General features: G+C 53.1%; 1 protein-coding gene across 4 annotated transcripts in view; it reads left to right on the top strand.

The window, feature by feature from the left end:
* LOC122381004 (protein spire-like) overlaps nucleotides 1–14,903 on the top strand; it is a 99,972-nt gene that overhangs the window by 31,523 nt on the left and 53,546 nt on the right. For 2 of the 4 annotated variants that reach the window (XM_043364663.1, XM_043364662.1), the window contains exon 4: nucleotides 12,383–12,409. The exons of the other annotated variants lie outside the window; for them this stretch is intronic. In XM_043364663.1, coding sequence (XP_043220598.1) covers nucleotides 12,383–12,409 — 27 coding nt within the window. The remainder of the gene's footprint in view (nucleotides 1–12,382; nucleotides 12,410–14,903) is intronic. 4 annotated transcript variants of the gene reach the window in all.

The raw sequence follows: 14,903 nt of genomic DNA, 5'->3' as shown, positions 1-14,903 counted from the left end.
CCTGAAGCATGGTTGTGGGACAGAACAACAGACTCTGATGCTTTTCATGATCAATGTTAGGTATGGAAAATGAAACTTGAACTGAAGTTGATGGACTGTCAAACAGTGATTGTCTGGTCAAAACTCTTGCTTCTTTCTTACCTTGCATTTTTTCTGGGGTGTGATATGCCAGGCTTGAAGCAGCCTTCTGAGCAAGTCTCAAACTAATTTGATATGCAAGGCATCAAAACACTAGTGAGCATCCAAGAAAGAACCACATTCATCTATTTTGATTTTTCCAAATAATGATCTTCGCTCAAATCCCCAAGGACGTGCGCGCCACAATTGCCTCTTTCAATTAAAAATTTTACTTGAGTTTTTAATGACGTCAATAGCAAAGAAGTGGCAATAAATTGTTTTGTGTCACTATAAACAGCCATAAAAATTATAACTAATAAATAATAATGCTGTACAGTTAAAAACTCGCTCTCAAACAAAGATAAATTATCAAATTTTAACATTTTCAGAAGAAGACGTCATTGTATTAGTAAAGTCAACAGCTCGCGTAAGAAATATTGTGTTCAGGGTTTTCACCGTCATGTGAATTACGTGTTCAGGGTTTTCACCATCATGTAAATTAGCCGTAAGTAAGGTTCATGCTCACTTATTATCTAATTTCATTGGCTTCGTTGATCAGCATTTTCTGTTAGCGGTCACTCACACACCAGTTAGAACATAAAGCACCAGTTTTATATTATGTAATTGGACTTGCCGAAAATCCAGAAATACATCTTACATCTAAGAGTTATTTTAGATAATATTTTATGAAGCCTTTACCTGCCCTTACCTAGGCGTGATTTCTTTTTTTATTACCTGAAAGAATCATTGAACGCTCGTCTTCAATAGCTGTAAGGTGCTCTCCTAATGACCAGGTGAGATTGATTTGAGAGGGATGTGACAATGCAACATGTTGCATTTTCTGAAACTGTAAAGTCTTGGTGATGAAGGAACATTTGGTACCTATAATTAGTATTCTGTACCAGAGTGCAAACTCCCCTACAGCAAATGGTAAAACCATTACAGGTTTTCAAAGGCTTCACCACTTTCAATGTTGCTGGGCATCCTTTGCATGATTTTTACAGGCTAGACTGCTTATAAGAATGTAAGATTAAGGATTTAAAATTTTATATTTGAGTACTTAAGATTGAGCTTGAAATCTCACAGCCGTGGCCACAGCCGTAGCCGTGTTCTTGGAGATATTTGCAGCCGCCCCGGCCCACAGCCGTGGGGCTGCAGCCAGCCGCGGCTGCAGCCGGCCGGTGCAGACCTCTAGTGAGTGAGTACGATTCCCGGTCGGGGGCAGATGACCCTCCCGGATCTCACCCCACATCAGCCGGCTATCTGACGGGTCCTCATCGCCGCCCTTTGGCGCTATCGAGCCCGGCACCATATTGGACGGCTGGCCCTCCAGTGGACGCCCACGTCTGCCCTGGCTGACCCGCGATAGCCAGAGCCAACAGGCCTTGTGTGGCCGCACTCAACCGCAGGCCTCGGTCATGAGTGGGGGTCATAATGAGAGACAGTCGGTATTTGGTCTGTGGGTTTATTGCGAAAGGTCTGTGTACCATGCGTTTCTTGAATACATAGAAACTGGGAACTTTGGGCACTCGATATATTTGTTGTTTACAATCACTTTTATTTAAATGAAGTACGTTTATTGCTATTAATCTTTATCTTGAGAGTATATTTCATTATTTACACCGGGCCGGCAGAATCGATTTTCACGGTTTTACGTCGTCTGGACATTACACCGTGACTGAGCGGAGCGGGCTGAGATGAACGGCGACAGGGCCCGTTGTGCTGACCGCGGTCGGCGCGACAACACATGTCAACCCGACCACCCACGGCCCCGTGAGAGTCCCCCAGAGACCTCGGAGTGCTGGCGGCCCCTCGGCGACCCGTGTGAGACCCGTGACTGACCCAGAACAACCGGGTGATGAGCTGAGACCCCGTACCGGCCGGCTGGCCACCCAGCCGGCCCGTGTTGGCGACCGGCGCGGTCCGTCACCCGGCTCCCTCGTCCCTGTTGCATCTGTTTGGCCGCCTTCCGCCACTATCTGTCAGCCGACGCTCAGCGCGCCTATAGAACCATTCTCATGCAGATCATAGCTCATCTGCATACATTACGGCCAGTTACACCATTACGTCGTGGCGCTGTTTACCTATTACCGCTGCGCTGGGCTCGGCTGAGTTCTCCCTCTTCCTCTGATGAGGTCCTGGAGTGTTGTCACCGGCGAGGCGGCGACTTGGGAGAGTTGCAACATGGCGTGCCGCACCAGCCGGGGAGCGGGAGAGGCGCCCCCTCGGTCCCATCAAACCTCTGAGAGACTCTGCCCTTGCTATTACATAGGCGTCCGGCTGACTGTCATAAGTCACAGTCCCCCGTGCCTCTCTGATCGTGGGCACACGTTGGGCTAGTTGGCCGCCGTGTTATTATCGTCTTGTGCCGTCTCCTCTCTCGGTCCTCTTTCATAAAGAATGTCACAGAGTTAATCGGCGAGGCGTAATCGGCTGAGCGACGCCGGGTGAAGGTGTGGTGAGTGAACGCTTGATTAGGCAACAAATGTGTTTACTCTCGTATCTGATGGTTGCTCAAGATCGCGCCGGATTTTTGGTTTCTCCCCGGTCTTGGCAGGAAAATGTTAATCGCTGAAGACTGTGGACGAGCTGTCTATCCTCTTTGCATGTTGCATAACATCCGATAATCGGGCAAGTTTGCTAGGAATTCGTTTATCCCGTCTCAGCTGTGACTAAGCAGATTGAAATGGTCTCGTACGCTCTTTTGTAACTCGATTTGCTCTCACTGATCGAAAGTCGACGTCTTGTCTCTAAACAAGTGTTCTGCAAGCCAAAACCCCCAAAAAGTTTAGGGAATGCAGCCGGACTGGGAAAATCTGAATGACGCTTTGAAGGACAGCAGCATTTTTTCAACGATGATTTTTCTTGGTTCACTTTCTTTCTCTTTTGTGCTCTCTCCGGCTCTCTCTCTCCCTCTTTTCTCTCTCTCTCTCTCTCTCTCTCTCTCTCTCTCTCTCTCTCTCTCTCTCTCTCTCTCTCTCTCTCTCTCTCTCTCTCTCTCTCTCTCTCTCTCTCTCTCTCTCTCTCTCTCTCTTTTCTTTTCGCTTCTTCCCCACCTCATCTCAATTTGGCGACATCTCGTCAGCCTGCCATGCCCGCCATCTAATCTCACCCAAACCACCTCTCGTCCGGCCGCCGCGCTGTCTGACTGACTTCTGCCCGGACTCCCGATTACCTGACATCTCGGGATCGAAAACCTCTGACACACTCTGCACCGGGACGCGGCAGAAAACCTGACAGGCTGCCGAGGACTGGTGGTGTCGTAGAGAGACGGGAGCGGTGCAGGTGTCAGCCCGGGGCGCCCGTCACCTTCCGGTCGGCCTTATTAGCGTGTCACAGATGCCATATCGGGAATGTGGGTTCGGGCGGCAGAGACAGATGAAAGGTAGGACGGAGACAGAAGCAGGACAGAGACGGGATGGAGATTGGACAGAGATGGGACAAAACGGGAAGGAGACAGGACGGAGACAGGACGGAGACGGGACAAATGCAGGACAGATATGGGATGGAGATTGGACAGAGATGGGACGAGACGGGAAGGAGACAGGACGGAGACGGGACAAATACAGGACAGATATGAGATGGATATTGGACAGAGATGAGACGGTTGGAGACGGAACGGAGACGAGGCGGAGATGGGACGAAACGGGAAGGAGACAGGACGGGGACGGGACTGAAATGAAACAGCAACCAGTGTCTTATCACTGTAACCATGCGCAAGGGACGATACCGCCCCCTAGACACATACGAGCTCGTAATGCGCTCTCGTTAAAAAAATGAATCAGTGGTTGGTAAACATTTTAGTAATTAAACATTCTTTGTTTTACTCACGCACATGGCGACACTGATGCATGTCCTCATTTTTGGTCCATGAAGGGACTAATTTCCTAGGCGCGCACTGTGAGTGTGATCCCATGAAGTCAGCGTGAGCTGGCGGCTTTTTCACGTGCCGGTCCGGTCTATGCTTACTGTTGAGTGTTAGTATCTGGAGCAGGCCTGGAGCGAGGCCGGCAGCCGTGGTGCTGGTCACTCGTGATGCAATTGCACACACAGGAATAGTGACGGTAACGGTGAGTGTGACGGTGACCGTGACGGTGACGACAGTGTGACAGCACCTCTGATGATAGAGGAGGTATTTTGAGTAAATGGTATCAGCGTTGCTGTGCTATGATGAATTTCCATCGCAGTGAACTGCACTCGGCGCTGTAGAAATTGGCGTCAGCAGCTGCGGCGCCGTCGGAGCTGTCAGCTGAGGAGAGGTGCACCGAGCACAGAGCGGCGGGGAGTGCCAGCGGCGACGAGTTCCGTGCCAGTGGGTCAGTGTGCAGACCGGGGGCGGGTGGTCAGCCGGCCGACCGGACCGGCCCGGTCCGACCCCGTCCACCGGTCACCGCGGCGGGTCAGCGCGCCGAGCGGCCGAGACATGTCTGCTGTGTGCACTCCGCGCGGGTCTGCAGCGGTAACCGGTCATCGGACTGCGGGGCGCCGGTCATCGGGTCCCTAAACCCGTGCGGACACTTTCGCCGAGAGATGCGCAGTTGAGAGCAACGCTGTGGTGGGGTGATGCGTTGCAGTAATTAGTAATACAAGACGGGACAATTCATTATAGGACAGGAAAGGGAAGAAAAGGAAAGGATAGGATAGGATAGGTAAGGATAGGATAGGATAGGACAGGACAGGACCGGTCAGGACAGTACAGGACAAGCCAGTTTGGTACGGTGTATTACCCCGACACGACTGTTTCTTTCAGCTGGGCCGTGAATCACGCCCCAATGGGTTGTGTCCTCCCCCAACTGAGAGCTGAATCTGACGAACCAGCAGGATGTGTGGCCGAAGCTATGTCGCGCGCCGCGGGCCGAACACCCATTGGTTCAGGGTTGATCGGCGGTGTGAGACTGCGGTTTAACCTTGGTGCCAGACGCGCAGTGAGTCGTCCACAAATTTCGCTCACGGTCGCAGTGGTTCACGATTGTCATGTGCTTGTGCACTGGGTCGGTTGCACCAAGTTCCGTAATGTGCACAATGCACATTGCGTCTGCAAAGCGCACAAAACTGAATGGATGGGTGTTATGAAAAATAACACAATGGGATGTGTTTGGGGTTTCTATAAAAGTAGTTCTATCCTTTTTTAGCATGATCTATTGCAACTTTAGGAATCCGAACGAACTTGCTCATTTATATGTCAGGGCTTTTGTGCTCGCTGTCTTCTGCCACTGATACTCGTATCTGCCGAGCTTTCGACACGCTCCAGTCCGAAACGGTGCCAATCCTTCATCGCTCACCGCTGCCGCTTCGCCGGTGGGGTGCGTCTTCCCGCTCTCCGCTCGCGATCAGTCTTCATTGGTTTGACAGAGTGGGACTATAATGTCACGACGTGAGACGTCTGTTCAACTTTTTGTGAACATCCCCTGAGTACGCTCAACTGTCTTGTCTCATGTTCCTGAACATCTGTAGACTTAAATCCTCAACTTGAGCTACGCCACACATCTCGCTGGCTTTTACGTTTCCTCTCCGGCGGTCTTTACACTCCCTCCGCTCTCAGCAGAGGGATTTCGGTGTGATCTCGTCCATATATAGGTCAGCAATGGCTGGAGCTGTTTACGAGGACTGCAGACTCACGGCTGGTGTTGAACGCGGCCCCAGGCAACTGAACCTAACGGGACGCCGTCTTTGGACGCCAGAGAACGTCCGGTTGTCATGATAAGCGGTGTGTAATGTGCATGTCAGGGGCTGGGTGTGAATGCAAGATGTAAACAGATTTCGTTTGCGTCGGCGAGGCTGTGGTTAGGAGACAGTTGGCCATGTTATAGCATGGTCGGGACCTGTTGCGCTGTATGCTTGAGAATAGCCTACGAGTTTAATAGTTTCGATAAGTGGAACTATGAATTTGCTCCGTATATTCCATAGTGAAGTTTCAAACTTCCGTTGAATGAAAATATCGGTGTTAGTTTGTAAATCCGTCTGCTCATATGTTGCAATGTTTCCTAGGGAGCTGTCCAATGTCCATATAAGGCATCTTACCTGCTTGGCTACATACACTGCGCTTTGCTGTAAAGCCTTCTTAATGCAATTTAGCAATTGTAGGTACCTAGTATTCACCTACCTTTGGATTTTTCTTTTCGGATAGATTATGAGGCCACTTGCCATTTAAGGGATCTTGATAGTTGTAACAGTTCCATTCTTATGTTCGGCAGATGCCTAACTTGGCATTGCATGTCTTAAAACATGTTTCTTATTATTCAAAATCATCCATAGCGACGATAAAATTCCGGTAAGCTCACTAAGTGCCTGTAAGTCCAATTATAATGAGTCGGTGTTTGGATCTGAACCCGGCTTAGCCTACACGGCTCGCCTTGTCACGTGGATCAAACCGAAGACGTTCGAGGTGACCTTGATAAGCGTCTGGTTCCTTTCACATTGATCCGGGATATTAAGACTGAGGTGACACTGCTTATGTTGTTATCGCTCGTCACATATCAAACAAAGCGCCAGTGACGTTACATTGCGATGGCACTGCGCCGTGCGCAATTTATCATCACTCAATCTGTCAGACATACTTTTGTTGAGACGTGTCTCGAAGAAATATTTAACATCACACACTTTGTCTATAGGTTCTGTATGGCATTGCAACTGACGAGATATGCAAACTGATCGTTGACCGTACGGTCTGCTTCATGTACCCGAGTCCCTATGGGACAGATCCGTCCTTCATGAATCTGTTTACTCACAGTTGGTCCAATTCTGGGCCGCCATAACCCCGCACCTAATCGCTCTGCTTGGCCCGTCTCCCGCGCGCTAATGGTTTGCCTCTGAAGGCTCGGACTACCCCGGGAGGCTGTGCTTGTCATCGTTATCTCGGCCAAATCAGCCGAATCGCACCTCGATCGCGCCCGCGAGTCGCACCTCGATTGAGCCGTTGGCATTCCTCGGGCTGTGCGGTGGAGTTTCTCCCGGAGCTGCTCGGCACCTGCGGCGATATACCTGACCGCGCTCGGCCTTCATGGCTCGACGGTGTGCGTGGTGCGTGCGTGCGTGGCGTTGGCTGCATGCCTCACAGCGTCGGATGCGCGCAGGGAGATGGGGCGCCGCCCAGGCTCAGCCGGGCGGAGCTGTTGTGGTGCTATCCGCTCAGCTGTGTCTTCTTAGGGTGGAGCTGTACCCGACTGAGTGCGTCGCGGAGAAAGGTCGCCACGGATACCTCCCAGGCGTCGCCCTTCAGCTGCCGCCCCGGGCACAGGATTAACCTGTTGTGGTCCGAGCGTGTCGCCTTGGTGTCCCTTCTCCGACCTCGTGCAGTCGTTAGCACGCCCGTCGAGTCCGACAGTTACGATACATCGCTGCATAGAGTAGCTCTAATCCGCCTACTGGCTGACCTGGGCCGGGACTGGGGGTCGAACCACCCCGCCCTCCCGTCCCCGCCTCTCTCTCTCTCTCTCTCTCTCTCTCTCTCTCTCTCTCTCTCTCTCTCTTTCCCTCTCCCTCTCTCGGCCGGCCACCAGCCTTGACATCCAGCAATGAAGGCGAGAGTGAGGGAACGGACTGGTCCCTCAGCGCCCAAGCAGTGCCTCGCTCCCCGACCGGTCCACAGTCAGGCCCTGCGATGGTCCGCCGGTCCTGCGGTCTCTGTGGTCCACCAGTGACCACCGGCCCACCGCGTAGAGCGGGAGGAGGCTCGGCTATCACCGCATCAACTTGAGTAACGCCGTCGGTCGGTCGTAGAGGGACGGCCGCGGACGGAGCGGGGCGCGGTAGTGCGGTTTGACGGTGCGCTGAGCAGAAACAAAGCGGCTCCGTGGCCAGCACTACTCCACCGTGTGCGTGGGAGCAGTAAAGGCTGACCGCCGCCGACGGACTGGTGAGCCTCACGGTATGGGTGGCACCCGAGTGTGGCTGACGGAGGATGGTGGCTCCGCACTCTGTCGGGACATTATCTCCGCCCTGTCCGTGTTCTTCTGAGCCCGCCGCTTCGCCTGCCTCTCTGACTGGACTTGTGACCCGCTCATCCCACCGCCAGCGGCGCGCAGCAGACCGGCAATTAATCGCAGGATTATCCCATTAGCATAGCGGATCGGGGCGGCTGGGCCGGGCGATCGGCCCCCCGGCGGTGCGCGGGTGGATGGCATGCGTGCCTGCTTCTTCCCCTTCCCTGTCGCCTTCCACACCATCTAGCATTTGCTCAGGTGTGTGCTTCTTAGGTGAAGCGTTTCGCAGGCCACTCGTAGCTTGTATTCTTTGTGCTATCGGATGTGAAGAGCGCTGACACGAGTGATTTTGAAGTGATCGATTGTGTTATCCAAGATTGGGACCTCCGTAGGTGGGTAAGGGTTAAGGGCGTCACCAGGAAGTAAACGTGTATCACGGTGATGTAACCGGTTGAGAAGGTGTGACTGGCAGGTCTCCAGGGTACCGGGCGCTTAACCAGCGCGTGATCACTTTCTGGGCCGCCGGCAAGGAGACCGTGTCATTTCGTTACGATATAAAACGGTTAGGTCATTAGGTGTCATTTAGTCCCAGCGTGTCACCGGACGGTGGCAAGTCATCGCGACCACTACACGGTCACTTCCGCTGCTCACGCAACCGTAACGCTTTTTACATTTTTTAAACACATAAAATTGATTAGAGATTTCCCGATTATGTCTGGCCGAGATCTCCTGGAAAGAGAATGGAGATGTATCATGAGGTCGTAATAAAGCCAACAATGGGCAGTGGGCACTCGGTAACCGTGGACTTGTCACCTGATTCGTTTAGAATGTTCCATAACAAAATCCGGTCCGTGTCAGTCAGTTCAGTTGACATGCCACAGCCCACCCTCTCCGCTCGTCACAGCATCCCACCACAGCCGTGGACCAGGGCACGTGCCGGACCATATCACAACCGACAGACGACCTTGGGAGACCACTGGCTGTATTCCACCGACCGTGGTCCACCGGCACATGGTCCACCGCGCACAGCCACCACATCGGCCGGTCCACCCGCTGCACTTCCTGTCCCACTGTTGTTTTGATGTTGGGCGCTGTGTTGGACAACGCCCCTCAAAATGGGCCGGATGCAGCCGGGGTGTTGTCCATCGGCTCGCTGTGATCTTTTTCTCTCTCTCCATTGCCGACCGGTGCTACATGCATCAGTGATAATTTCTGAAAACTCCCTGCAAGATCCTAACAGCGCGAGGGTGCAGCGATCAATAAACATCGCCATTCGCCAATGCCATCCGTATCGATAAGCTCATGCATCGAACGGAAAATGTTCGCTGTTTGGTTTAATTTGATGAAGATAACTCTTCATTCCTCACTAACGAATTGCTCAGGAGTCTGAGGACGCGCCACGATCACGAGGCGTTCCAGGTGACCGTCCTATACGCATGATATGCCTGTCAGTCGACCTAAATTGAAACCGTTCGACCGGACGAAGACTTCCCCCTTTCCTCAACCGAAAAAGATCAGACGTCGGTTCGGCGTGGCTCGCAGCGTTCAACTCCGTTCCTCCTGTCGTTCGTTGAGCCGTTCTGGAACGTTCCTGGTCGTTCCACGTGGTGAGTGCGGTGCAGAGATGTTCGATCTGCGCCTCTCTGCCGCGCACCGTTCCCTGAGGCGGCAATAGGTTACGCAGGTAATCTGGTGGCTCCGCTCTAGTGCACGCATACCATTAGCACTTCTGTGCGTTAATGGCATTCCGCTAGGAGGAGGATCATGCCACAGACGATTGCAATACTCTGCAATGGAACTTCGTGATGTAGAGGCGGCTCAAGGCGGTCATTGGCCTCCAAAAATCTTGGCCGAGGATTTGAATTCATCTTGTTTAACACTGCTGAGCTGCAAGCGCGGTGTAAGATGGCTTCATCTTAACCGTTATGAAGTCGTCCTTGGTCATGTGTAAGCTGTCGCTAATCGGATAACGCTGCTCATTTGGCCAGCTTTTCCTGCACACACTTTCCCTGCGTTGGTTTTGTGCCAATAGACATAAGTCCAGCTGTATCTTTCTGAGTGGAGGTATGATCCACTCGGTGTGCAGATGAGCATGTGTTTTATCACACACATCCAAATATGTAAATAGTACGTCACACTGCACATACGACCTTCTTCATCTACTAAGCCACCATAACTTTTCGTAATCTTAATCGCTTTGCAAAGTCTGGCCATCCAGCTGAATTAAATTTGCGTTTGTTGGTCCAGTAACTCATTATGCAATAGCCCATGATGCAGATGCACTGATCCTGCGTGTTCAATGGCAGCGGCAACATTCGACGGTAATACCGGCAACATCTCTCGTTCTCACTAATCCGCTGGTCAGCAGATGTTTGTCCAGCAGCCCGGCGTCACACCAAACAGGAGATGTTGGTGATACGGTATCCACCTGCAGCCTCCACACATCCTCTCGGTCCGTCGTCTCTCCGCGGCCTGCGGCCCGTCTGAAGCGCGCAGAGCGCCCCGCCTGTGGCCGCGTTTGACCCCGTTTGGCCGAGTCCGCGCGCCAGCCGCACGCACACGCACATGAGCACGCACACGCGCGAGGGCCGCAGAAGGGCTGCGGGCGGCTTTCTCTGCGCGGAGGGACCGCGTCGGCTGAATGTATGTTAGTGGTGCCATTAGGAAAGGCCACGGGGTACGGACGCAGCCGCCCGCTGTCTGTCTGTTCGAGCTGTTTGCCACGGAGGAGGGCAGCTGCCTCCGGTCCCGGGCTGATCCGGTGACCTGCTCCCTGGGGTCTGGTCAGTCGGGTCAGGTCAGGTCATGGACTGGGTCAGGGGGCGATGAAGTAATCCGGTTGAAGAATGGGGAGACTGCAACAATGGCTGGTGAGGAAATTCCCTGGCTGCGGGTTAGAGACGCTGTCAGCAGGTCATCCGTTGTGTGCCTCGCTGCGACTGTTTTCTTGCGTGAGTCGTATCGGTGCCGCATCTGAATCGAGACAAGAGTTCACTGATAGGCTCACGCTAACACTTCGTTTGTTGTATTTGCCTGAACACAGCTTATCGATGGTTGTATCTACTCTTCCTTCACCCCAACGTTATTTTTAAAGTGAGGAGGCAAATTGCAAGGCGGAAGGAAAGTTTTGGTTAACTCTGTGAAGTGTGTCTCACGATATTAAAAGTATCCCACAAAGCTGGCAAATGAGCCGTAGTTTGAATTTCAACCGAAAACGTCTTCCGCATACGACAGGCCTCACGTTGATGAAATTCTAAAAAGCAATCACCTTACCTTCCTTGGCCGCTTTATCCTGGTCTGCGTGGGCCGTCTCTCAGTCCCACGCCTGACGCCCACCAGTCAGCCCGCTGTAACCCGGCCGCGTTGTGATTGATTCCGCCCGAACCACCCCCGCCGGCGGAGCGGCATTGTCCGCCGGCAGACTCCGCTGGGGGCGCATTGTGTCGAGTCGCGGCGTGCAGAGACCCAGTCCAGTCGGCAGACCCCGGGCCATCTCGGAGGCGGGCCGAGCCCTGGCCCCGTGCTCCAGAAACGCTCCGACTCTGTGGCTCGGCAGAGGGAGGCGGCTGGAGGCGGCGGGAGGAGTGACTCCGTCTGGTGGAGGGCTCGAAAAGATGCATGGTTGTGTGAAGTCCCGCGGCCGTGCCGCCTAGTCGCCCATGGGAAGGGCGTAATTAATTGTGAGTGGGAGGTTTTTGGTCACGATTAGGACCTGATAAATAACGCGCTAACCATTCAACCTAAAGTGGCGCGGAACCCGCTCTGATAACGAGAAAGGGGTCATTCGTTATCGAGGGAGCGCTCATTAAAGGTGATTTAGTGGCGGAATCTGTCCACACTTTATAAAAGTGGGTTGACCCACTCACAGGCTGAATGGGTCGTTAGGGCAGAAATTTTAACGAATTATTCCAGATATTTGTACGCAGGGAACTGGGAAGGAACTTGGTGGGACTTTTTCCAGACGATATCTTACATACACATATGATTCCAGGGTTTCTCGCACGAGCTGGTTGTTATACAAAAGATAAAGGTATTAGACGCTTTTTTTGTAATTGTATCACCAAATGGTGTTGTTCCTTGGCTTCTATCTAGAACATAAAAGTTCGTGTTCAATTTAACGTTCACCTATGGAGTCTTACTGGCAGTAAGTAGGTCCTTATCGTGTCTAGGGGCTTTACATTCGTGTGAAATATTGCTGGTTTTCTCAGACAAGCGTCTGTTTGAACCACACGTCGCGCCCATTTGCTATTAGTTCAATCCACACGAATTATATGAGCCTTTACTAATGAACTCATGCCGTGTTTTGGAGAGATACCACCTATCTAAAATGCTCTCATTCTCAGGTCGGCCATTCCGGAGAAGTTTATCCAGTAAGTTTTTGTTGTTGGTTTTAAATATTGCGTAATGTGTTGTGTGTATTTTATCACATTTGGCATGGTTTTGTGTCCGTGCGTGCTCACTCCTTGCCTGTTGCATGCCTGCTCCCTTATCGCATCGCACCGGTGTTCATTTTTCGGGGAATTAGCGGATAATCTGCTACTCACGGCTTGTGATGCCACCATCGTGGGTACACCACAGGAAATATTCCCGTGCCGACCGGCGCGGCCCTGAGGTCCCGCTCTCTGCCGGATTATGTCCTGCATGCGCGCTCAGTTGTCATGCGGTCTGTGGACAGAGGGGACGATGTGGTGGGCGGCCACTGGCCTTAACCTCTCACTCTGAACATTCCTGCCGTGTCCTCTTGTCCTCCTTTTCCTTTTCTTAATTCTTAATTTTCTGCTTCTTTCTCGTCCCCCCTTTTTCTATCTTTTACTATCTCAGTCTCCTTTATCTCTCTCTCTCTCTCTCTCTCTCTCTCTCTCTCTCTCTCTCTCTCTCTCTCTCTCTCTCTCTCTCTCTCTCTCTCTCTCTCTCTCTCTCTCTCTCTCTCTCTCTCTCTCTCTCTCTCTCTCTCTCTCTCTCTCTCTCGTTCTCTCTCTCTTTGCCCTCCCATATGTGTAAGCCGTCGTCTCGGAGGTTATGAGGTGACCCGGCCGACCCGCCACTCGGTTCTCCTTTTGATCGGCCGGGGCGGTCCGTCACGGCGCTCGGATACTATCGACGCTGCCTTCACACTCCGAGCCCTACCCGGTGACCCGGCCGCCGGCCTGCGCCGCGCACTGACCCGACCTGCGAGGACGCCGCCGAGGCGATGTGCGTCTCGTTGACACTTTCACTGCTTTCACCGTATTGAGCGTGTTGTCGTGTTTGTCGCGAGTCGGTCGGCGCTGTGGCCTTCCGCGTCAGTCGCCGGTGCGTCGGTTCCGCCACTGACTCCGAGACAGTGACGCATGGTCGGGATTCAGAGGGTCGATTGAAGCGCGCGCACCGGCGCCGCCTTTCGCCCCTGCCGCGCCACCGCCGCTGGTGGGTACGTGTCGAAGCAAATGAAGCGGACTGAAGTCACTGCAGCGGAAATTAAATGGGATCTGCCGGAGGTCAGGACGCCTAGAAGCAGGGCATCCGAATAGCGTCATGGAAACCAGGCGAAAGCGGTGCATTGCGGCAGTCACCGCCGGGGCATTGAAGGCGACAATCATACCACGGGTTAATGCCATGAGACCCTGGCTAGTACCCAAGTAATACACTATTGTTAGTACCGTCAGCACCAGTAAGCTGTCGGCACTGGGGCGCAGCCAGCACCGGGGTTCTGTCAACGGCCAGCACTGGGATGCTGTCGGCAGTGTAATCGCCGTCAGCAGTCAGCGCTGGTAAGCTGTCGGCAGTGTCAGCACTTTGGCGTTGTCGGCGGTGTCACCACCGACAGCGACATCTGCGTTGTCACGTAGACATGACACCTGTTTGGTATGCCGCGATGGTAAGCGTGCTCTCGGCGAGTCAAGAGGACACCATCAGCGACAGAAGCGTTGAAGGAGGCAGCAAAAGTGTCAGGACACAAAGATAATGCACCGGCGACCAGCGCCGTCAAGTGTTGACTTTGTCACTTGGCTGTCGCTCACAAAACGTCATCGCCTCGTCAATCGCTTCCGTGTCTCCTTGAAGTGGTGTGACTGCGAGATCCTCCATGATTTTCACTCAGATGGTCTAGTCCCGAGTTGAGCGTCAGATCATTGTTTAATTCTGCCTCAGAGCGCGATACGCATCACCTCCTGCGGCCCGCTTGTCTACTCAGACTGCAGATACGGATCGGAAGCCGTTCACGACTGCACAGTCGGGCAGAGAAGCCGCTCTCTCCGCTCACGTCTGCGCTGCAGCGGACAGCCTGGGGTCCGGATCGGTCGACACCCGCGCCCACGCCCCAGGGTCTCCGCGCGGCACGCTGCGCTGACCTGGAAGCCGCTCGTGTTGGGCACTAAAAAGGCTCGTGAGCATTGCTAGGGTGATTTCAGGCTGACTTGTTCACTAGCTGAAAGGAGCAGGCGAGCGATTGGTGATCGAGTTGGGAGCGGGTCTCGATCGTTTCTGGGAATCATTTTACCGAGTTTCCACCTTGAGATGGCTCTCGGCTTTCCCAGTTAGCAAACGTCCTCGAAAGTCACGGGAAGTGGCACTTGACCGAAGATGTCTTGATTAAGGTGATAATTGCTCGACCACCCCTCTCGGGTGCAACAGTAACGTAATAATGTGGTTAATATTGAGAAAAAATGTTTGTCTTAGATTTTGGCGTCGTGCTGCTGCCGAAGAAATAAGCTGAGGATCGAGGATCGAACTTTTTTCTCGTGAGTCGTGATCTCCGCACTTGCAATGCAGAAAGCGAAGCAGGGGCTCTACCGGGGGACGTTTTGCGGCACAAAAACATGTCGAAGGCAGTTGATGTATTGAAGTCGCCGCCGCCTGCGCCGGGCGGCGCTGTCAGTGTCGCGG

The sequence above is a fragment of the Amphibalanus amphitrite genome, unplaced genomic scaffold (assembly GCF_019059575.1).
Source record: "Amphibalanus amphitrite isolate SeventyFive unplaced genomic scaffold, NRLGWU_Aamphi_draft 000111F_arrow, whole genome shotgun sequence".
NCBI lineage: Eukaryota > Metazoa > Arthropoda > Thecostraca > Balanomorpha > Balanidae > Amphibalanus > Amphibalanus amphitrite.
This window is presented reverse-complemented; position numbering and strand designations above follow the sequence as displayed.